General features: G+C 40.4%; 1 protein-coding gene across 1 annotated transcript; it reads left to right on the top strand.

Moving 5' to 3' along the window:
- The first annotated feature begins 1,853 nt into the window (after positions 1-1,853).
- On the top strand, positions 1,854-2,786 carry LOC119879090 (olfactory receptor 4C11-like). Its single transcript, XM_038589547.1, has one exon. The coding sequence runs from the start codon at positions 1,854-1,856 to the stop codon at positions 2,784-2,786; it is 933 nt and encodes a 310-aa protein (XP_038445475.1).
- The last annotated feature ends 6,150 nt before the right edge of the window (positions 2,787-8,936 follow it).

The following is an 8,936-nucleotide window of genomic DNA, read 5'->3' as shown; positions in this document are numbered from 1 at the left end:
TACATTTGTGGAAAGATAGAAGGTTTAGAGAATTTTCTAGAAGTGTTTTACAATCTAATGTGAGAAGTTGAAATAAAAGAAATGGACAGCAGCTCCTGGTGGAGAGATAATCAAATAGAAATAATATCTATTTGAGTGTTCCAGAAAATACTCCACGGAGATGATGATTTTACTTTGGAAGAAGTAGGAGCCTTTTTCAGTGGTAACTGAGTATTGAATAGGACCAAAGATATTGGGTTGTATCAATAGTAAATGCTCTTAAATATTTCATTCATTTTATGAATACTTATTATTAAATATGTACTTCTTTCTAGATGCTTAAAATCAGCAGTGAACAGATAAAAATTACTTTATTTTGCTTCTTTCATGTATGCCACTCTTCTATTATTATGTGAACTATACAAATGTCTCGAACTATAATTCTATCAAGTAGATATGTAGATGGGTATATAGATGATAGATCAATAGGTGGACTGATAGAACAATAGATAGATAATGCTTTTATAATACTTAATTGTTAGATACCATGAACAAGATTTCATTCCTCTTTGCTGGATTTGGACAAAGAACGTATTTGCCATCTCTTGAAACTACAGTGGAACCTGTAGTGAATGACAGTGTTGTTGGGGCATGAGGTGGTAAAGTCCTTGAGTCCAGAATTGGCTCTACAGCTGACTCAGTCGAGGGATCCCTGGGTAGCGCAGCGGTTTAGCACCTACCTTTGGCCCAGGGCGCAATCCTGGAGACCCGGGATCGAATCCCACATCGGGGTCCCGGGGCATGGACCCTGCTTCTCCCTCTGCCTGTGTCTCTGCCTCTCTCTCTCTCACTGTGTGCCTATCATAAATAAATAAAAAATTACTCAGCTATTAGAAATGACAAATACCCACCATTTGCTTCAACGTGGATGGAACTGGAGGGTATTATGCTGAGTGAAGTAAGTCAATTGGAGAAGGACAAACTGTATGTTCTCATTCATTTGGGGAATATAAATGATAGTGAAAGGGAATATAAGGGAAGGGGAAGAAATGTGTGGGAAATATCAGAAAGGGAGACAGAACGTAAAGACTGCTAACTCTGGGAAACGAACTAGGGGTGGTGGAAGGGGAGGAGGGCAGGGGGTGGGAGTGAATGGGTGACGGGCACTGGGGGTTATTCTGTATGTTGGTAAGTTGAACACCAATAAAAAATAAAAAATAACAAAAATAACAAAAATAAAAACTCAGTCGAGGTAACAGATTAAAAAATACGTTTCACAATGGACTGACCAATTGACTGAATATTCACGGCTAAAACATTGATGGTTTATCTCTTGTCCTCTCTGCCTCTCTCTTTCTTTCTTTTAGGTTTCATTAAGGAAAACACTATCAAATGTTTCTACATGATCCTTGAATGTTCAGAATATTTATTGTAAGATACTTTATTACTAACCTACCATGTTGAAGTAGTGTGAAAGTGCATTATGTAAATAATGATGAATTTTCCCCATTTTGTAGACTTGTATCCAAATAGGTCCTTGCTAGAAACTGAAAAAACACATTCAACTCAGAAAGATGCCGTCTTCTATCGAATCCTCTAAATTAATGTTTATTATGCCTGAATAATCAGGTCTCTATAGTTATTGATATATTTCTTGTTTCCTAAGCAACCAAGTTAATAAGTTGTGAATAAATATTGTGGTTTCCACTTTATTCAGGAGAAAACAACATGAATGGCGGATTATACACTGGTAGTGGCACTTCAAGGATCAAACATATGGATTAAACCTCCGAATATGGAGTGTTCATTTCACAGAATGTTTCCTTGCAGATTAATTATTTCTAACCTGCATTTTCTCCACTTTGCCTGAAATAATGCAGCAAAATAACAGTACTACTGAGTTCATACTGTTAGGATTGACCCAAGATCCTATGAAAAAGAAAACGGTATTTGTAATATTTTTCATTTTTTATTTGGGAACTGTGGTTGGGAATTTGCTTATTATTGTGACCATCAAGTCCAGCCGGACACTTGGGAGCCCCATGTACTATTTCTTATTTTATTTGTCCCTTGCTGATTCCTGCTTTTCAACTTCCACAGCCCCCAAACTAATTGTGGATTCACTCTCTGCAAAAAATATCATAACTTACAATGAATGCATGACTCAAGTCTTTGCACTGCATTTCTTTGGTTGCATGGAGGTTTTTGTCCTCCTCCTCATGGCCTTTGACCGGTATGTGGCCATCTGTAAGCCCTTACATTACACAACCATCATGAGCCGGCAGGTCTGCACCATCCTAATTGTTCTGGCATGGATTGGATCTTTTATCCATTCTACAGCCCAGATTATCCTGGCTTTGAGATTGCCCTTCTGTGGACCCAATTTGATTGATCATTACTGCTGTGATTTGCAGCCCTTGCTGAAACTTGCTTGCATGGACACTTATGTGATCAACCTACTGTTGGTTTCTAATAGTGGGGCCATTTGTTCAAGCAGTTTTGTGATTCTGATGATCTCCTACATTGTCATCTTGCATTCACTGCGAAACCACAGTGCGGAAGGGAGGAAAAAAGCTCTCTCTACTTGCATTTCTCACATCATCGTAGTAGTCTTATGCTTTGGTCCATGTACATTCATTTATACACGCCCCCCAACCACTTACCCCATAGACAAGATGATGGCTGTATTTTATACTATTGGGACACCTTTTCTCAACCCACTTATCTACACATTGAGGAATGCAGAAGTGAAAAATGCCATGAGAAAGCTATGGCATATCAAGATTACCACTGAAAGCGGAAGATGAATTGAGGACTTTGGTTGATTACTTAATCTGTACAGATATCAAATATGATACTGTGTATCCTGATTTACCCAACACGCTCTAGTATATCGCACCAGAGTTCCTTACTTTTTTCGGTACTTCTGCCCTTAAACTAGTAGCTTCCCTTATATTGCCAGCCTGGTTCTTTCTTTTATTGAGAGCTCACTTCTGATGTTGCTGATTGGGAAATACTGGTCAAAACTCTGTCTACACTCTGGTATATTAATAAGAAAGATATTTATACAATCACAACTGTTCAAAAAATGATCATCCATAAATAAAATATTTTATGACTTGTAATTACCTGTATAGCACGTTCCAAATAAGGTATCCTACTGTCTTTTCAACACATTATGAGCAATGGGACTTTTTTTTGGGGGGGGGACATTAGAAATTCTTTAAATTATATCATTAGTTTGTCTTTATATTTTATTTTTTTTAATTTTTTTAAGATTTTATTTATTTATTCATGAGAGACACACAGAAAGAGAGGCAGAGACACAGGTAGAGAGCGAAGCAAGCTCTATGCAGGGAGCCTGATGTGGGACTCGGTCCTGGGACTCCAGGATCATGTCCTGGGTCAAAGGCAGGCACTAAACCACTGAGCCACCTAGGGATTCCCCCATTAGTTTATCTTTATAAAGTTCCATACAAGTGAACCAAAGGCCTCAAGGTGTGTAAGTGTGTATATATAGATATATATTTTTTTTCTTAATGTTTCTTTTGGTTAATAACGTATTTGACACATTATGCATAGGATATTTGAAGTGTTTTATTATAAAGATCTTGAGATATTCAGCTAATTTGTGTGGTTGTTATATAAGTGCTATACCAAGAGAATTCTATAAGCCAAAGATGGAAGCAGGCAAACTAATCTAGGCTGGCAAGACTAAATAAGATTTTAAAATGCACCATAGATACAACATATTTTCTGAGATCGAAGTACAGAAAGGTAAAACCTAGTTTGAAGGAAAAAATGAGCATGAAGGCAGAGGAGTAGGAGCCTCAATTCACCTGGCCCCACCAACTTCTAAAAGTTACGGAAGATAACTTCAAACAATCCTGAAAACCTACGAATCTGACCTGAGATTTAAAGAGAGAACAGCCTGTACCCTACAGAGAGAAAGGTTTTGGCTTCTAACAAGGTAGGAAGGTGGAGAAAAATAAAAAAGAATCAAGTGGGGGAGGGGCCCCACCAGGAGTCGGACTAAGGGGGCAGCAGGAGCCTCAGGGACAGGAAAGCCCCGCCCCAGAGAAGGGCGAACTTAAAAATTTTGCACGGGATTCTTCCAGGATGGAAAGGCGCTTAGCAGGGAACTGGTGCAGGATCGTGGAGCCCCCAGTCTCCCGGAGTCACAAAGGAAGTGCGCCCAGGGGAGAGCGCCCCACACACCATTGGCCAAACGCGATACAGGGCTGGAGCACGCCCGGTGGGGCCTCAGGAGCAGCTCAGGCAGCGACTCCACGTGAGGGGGCTGTGCCCTGCTGCCTTCACCGCCAGGGAGCAGGGAGCGAGATTCCAGCAGCACAGGCCCAGGATCCCAGGGCACCAGGGGGCAGAGGCCAGGATCCTGCGGCTCCCCCAGGACAGGCGGAGGTGGGGAGAGCACAGGACAGCAAGGATGCTCCTGCTGCAGGGTGCCCTGAGCTGTACAGGTCAGCGCCCCCCGACCCCCTGGAGCATCCAGGCTCCTGTGGACTGGGACCTGCGGGAGTTACTGCAGGAGCTGACACAAGGGCTGGAGAGCTGGCTGACACCAGTGGGGTTGTTCCTCCTGGTGTCACCCTGTGCCTGGGAGGGGCGGGGCCGTCAGGGGACTAGGGCCTCCCAGGATAAACAGCTCCCACTGAGCCTGGAACCCAGTGGTAGGGAGGGCAGCTCTCTAGGTACACACACCTGAGAAGCAGCACAACAGGCCTCTCCCCCAGAAGACCACCTGGAAGGACAGGGGAAGAGCAAGTTCTTGACCGAGCAGCGCTGGAAAGCTCCAGGAGAAGTTGAGGGATTTACAGTATATAGAACTAGAGGGCACCCCTCCTTTTTGTTTTTCTCCTTTTTCAAGTTCCACTTGTTTTTATATCAGACTGTAAATTTCCAGGTGTTTTTTTTTTTTTCACTTTTCCGACCTTAGCTACAATATTTTACCATTTTTTCTTCCTTTTTCACTTTCATATTTCTACAATTACAGTTTTTCGATATATTTTCCACGTCTAGATTCCCTTCAACATACTCAACTTAATTTTAGAAGATATATAAGATATGTTATTGTTTTGTTTTGTTTTGTGTTTTTTGTTTCCTCTGCCTCATTTGTTCTACAATGGCAGAAGTTAATACCTTCTAAACAAGACCAGCATGCACCCAGAACCAAGTGGTATACAGCATGGGTTCATTCTGTGAGATTCTTCATTCCCATTCTGCCCCCTCTTTATATCTCACTTATGCTTTGGTGATCAATGTTGGGGCTTTCTACAAGCATTTCTGGTTTATATAAATTTGGGACTGAGCATCTTCTAAAATACAAAACTTAATATACTCAGAACCAAGACGATCACACTCTAGGACCTGTCAGGTAGACTACATTCTCCCTCCACTACAATATCATCACCACCACCATCTCCCAGTTCCCCCCCCCTTTAATTCCTCTCCTATTTTTTTTCTTTTTTTTCCTCTTATGCTTCCTTTTTTCCTCTTCTTTTTTCTTCTTCTTCTTTGTGATTCTTGGCCTTTTATTTTTTACTACTTTGCTTTTTTTTTTTTAGATTCTATTTATTCATTCATGACAGATACAGAGAGGAGAGAGGCAGAGACACAGACAGAGGAAGATACAGGCTCCATGAAGGGAGCCAGATGTGGGACTTGATCCCGGGGTCTCCAGGATCAGACCAAGGGTGAAGGTGGCTCTAAACCACTGTGCCACCAGGACTGCCCTACTACTTTGTTTTAAAATTTGTTTGTCACTTTAGTGCTCCTTTGTATTATTACTTTCTGGTCTATGTCTTCTGGTCTTTGACATTGGAAGAATCATTTAGGGTTAAATTTACTTAGGTTGTGCTTGGTGTTCTTGACTCAGACCATTCATACAGCCACTCTGCACTGAACAAAATGACTAGAAGAAAGAACTCCCCACAAAAGAAAGAATCAGAAATAGTACTCTCTGCCATAGGGTTACAAAATTTGGATTACAATTAAATGTCAGAAAGTCATTTCAGAAGCAAAATTATAAAGCTACTAGTGGCTCTGGTGTTGTGCGCGCTGCGACAACACGATCAGGGTCCTGAGGATAAGGGGATGATGAAAATAAAAGTAAAGAGATGGGGACAGGAGGGACACAGTGGATGATGTCCAAGCAGTGCCAGCTTTTTCAAGGTTTTACAACATTCTATAGCATGAGCTAAACAAAGCCAAGATGGTGTTTATTTTTTAGCAGGTTTGTGAAACCCTCCAAAGTTCCCTTTTCTCAGCATGCAAGACAGACTCACGGTTCCAGAAGACCTTGGTAAATAGATAAGCTTGTTGCTCCAGATGTGCATACTTCAAAGGAATATTAGGTATGGTAAACAGACCAGCAGGACAGACAGACCCTTATTTACATTTATGACCAGGTCAGAATAAGTTGTATCTATTGTGTTATGTGGGCGATCACGTACAAGCGAGCCCTGAGAACCATTGCTCAAGCCCTTTCTCAAGCGTCTACCAACCATTCACCCTTTAGGCTCCTGAACCTATTGAGTGAATGAAGGATGCAAGTCCGGGCCTGGTTTGGTTCAGTTACTCCAGCTAGTTCGTGGTCGCCCACACTCTGGAAAAAAGCATAAAGGATTCAAGAGACTTCATGACTGCAGAGTTTAGATCTAATCAGGCTGAAATTAATCAATTAAATGAGATGCAATCCAAACTGGTAACAATGAGGGTTAATGAGGTGGAATAAATTGCATGACATAGAAGACAAGTTGATGGCAAGGAAGGAAGCTGAGGAAAAAAGAGAAAAACGATTAAAAGACCATCAGGAAAGGTTAAGGGAAATAAGTGATAGCCCCAGAAGGAAAAATCTACATATATTTGGGGTTCCAGAGAGTGCCAAGAGGGCTAGAGGGCCAGAAAAGAATTTGAACAAATCATAGCTGAGAACTTCCCTAACTTGGGGAGGGAAACAGATGTTCAGAACAGGAGAGAGAGAGGTCCCCCCCCTAAAATCCATAAAAACCATTCAACACCTCAACATTTAATAGTGAAACTTGGAAATTCCAAAGATAAAGAGAAAATCTATCTTTAAAGAAGAAAGAGGGAAGAGATGTCTAACTTATATGGGGAGAAATATTAGATTAACAGCAGACCTCTCTACAGAGACCTAGCAGGCCAGAAAGGGCTGGCAGGATATATTCAGGGTCCTAAATGAGAAGAACCTGCAGCCAAGAATACTTTATCCAGCAAGGCTCTCATTCAGAATAAAAAGAGAGATAAAGAGCTTCCAAGATAGGCAGAAACTGAAAGAATATGTGACCACCAAACCAGTTCTGCACGAAATAGGAAGGGGGACCCTGTAAAAGAAAGTGGAAACACAAAGAAATAATCAACAAAAACAGGGAATGAATAGATATTATTATGACACTAAATTCATATCTTTCAATAGTAACTCTGAACGTGAAGGGATAAATGATCCTATCACAAAGATGCAAGGTTTCAGACTGGATAAAAAAGTAAGACCCATTTATTTGCTGTCTACAAGAGACTCATTTCATTTATTTATTTTTTATTTTTTATTTTTGAGACTCATTTTAGACAGAAGGACACCTACAGCCTGAAAAGGGAAAGGTTGGAGAAACATTTACCATTCAAATGTTCCCCAAAAGAAAGCTGGGGTAGCAATCCTCATATCAGATAAATTAAAGTTTATCCCAATGACTGGAGTAAGAGATGAAGAGGGACACTATATCATACTTAAAGGCTCTATCCAACAAGAGGACCTAACAATCACGAATATTTATGCCCCTAATGTGGGAGCTGCCAAGTAAGGCAATCAATAACCAAAATAAAGACATACTTAGCTGGTAATACACTAGTGGTAGGAGACTTCAACACAGCACTCTGCAAATGACAGATCTTCTAGTTACAACATCTCCAAAGAAACAAGAACTTTAAATGATACACTGAACCAGATCGATTTCACCGATATATACAGAACTTTTAATCTGAATGCAACTGAATACCCATTCTTCTCAAGTGTACATGGAACTTTCTCCAGAATTGACCACATACTGCGTCACAAATCAGGCCTCAACCGATACCAAAATATTGGGATTCTCCCCTGCATATTTTCAGACCATAATGCTTTGAAACTAGAACTAAATCACAAAAAGAAATTTGGAAGAAATTCAAATACATGGAGTTTAAGACCATCCTGCTAAAAGATGAAAGTGTCAACCAGGAAACTAGAGAAGAATTTAAAAGATTCATGGAAACTAATGAGAATGAAGATACCACCATTCAAAATCATTGGGATACAGCAAAGGCGGTCCTAAGAGGGAAATACGTCGCATTTGAGGCATACCTCAAAAAAATGGAAAAACTCAAATACAGAAACTAACCACACACATAAAGGAACTGGAGAAAGAACAGCAAATAAAACCTACACCAAGCAGGAGAAGAGAGTTAATAAAGATTCGAGAAGAATTCAATGAAACAGAATTCAGAAGAATTATAGAACAGTTCAACAAAACCAGGAGTTGGTTCTTTAAAAGAATTAATAAGATAGATAAACCATTACCAGCATTATAAAAACAAAAGAGAAAAGACTCTAATTAATAAAATTATGAATGAAAACGGAGAGGTCACAACCAATACCAAGGAAATACAAATGATTTTATTTTATTATTTTATTTTCTTTAATTTATTTATTTATGATAGTCACAGAGAGAGAGAGAGGCAGAGACAGAGGCAGAGGGAGAAGCAGGCTCCATGCACCGGGAGTCCGACGTGGGATTCGATCCCAGGTCTCCAGGATCGCGCCCTGGGCCAAAGGCAGGCGCCAAACCGCTGCGCCACCCAGGGATCCCTACAAATGATTTTAAAATGTATTATGAGCAGCTCTACATCAATAAATTAGGCAATCTAGAAGAAATAGATGCATTTCT

Source organism: Canis lupus, unplaced genomic scaffold, assembly GCF_011100685.1.
Source record: "Canis lupus familiaris isolate Mischka breed German Shepherd unplaced genomic scaffold, alternate assembly UU_Cfam_GSD_1.0 chrUn_S262H422, whole genome shotgun sequence".
Lineage (NCBI taxonomy): Eukaryota > Metazoa > Chordata > Mammalia > Carnivora > Canidae > Canis > Canis lupus.
This window is presented reverse-complemented; position numbering and strand designations above follow the sequence as displayed.

What these genes read in the sequence shown, in the direction of transcription:
- LOC119879090 (XM_038589547.1), top strand. Translation starts at nt 1,854, where the DNA reads ATGCAGCAAAATAACAGTACTACTGAGTTCATACTGTTAGGATTGACC.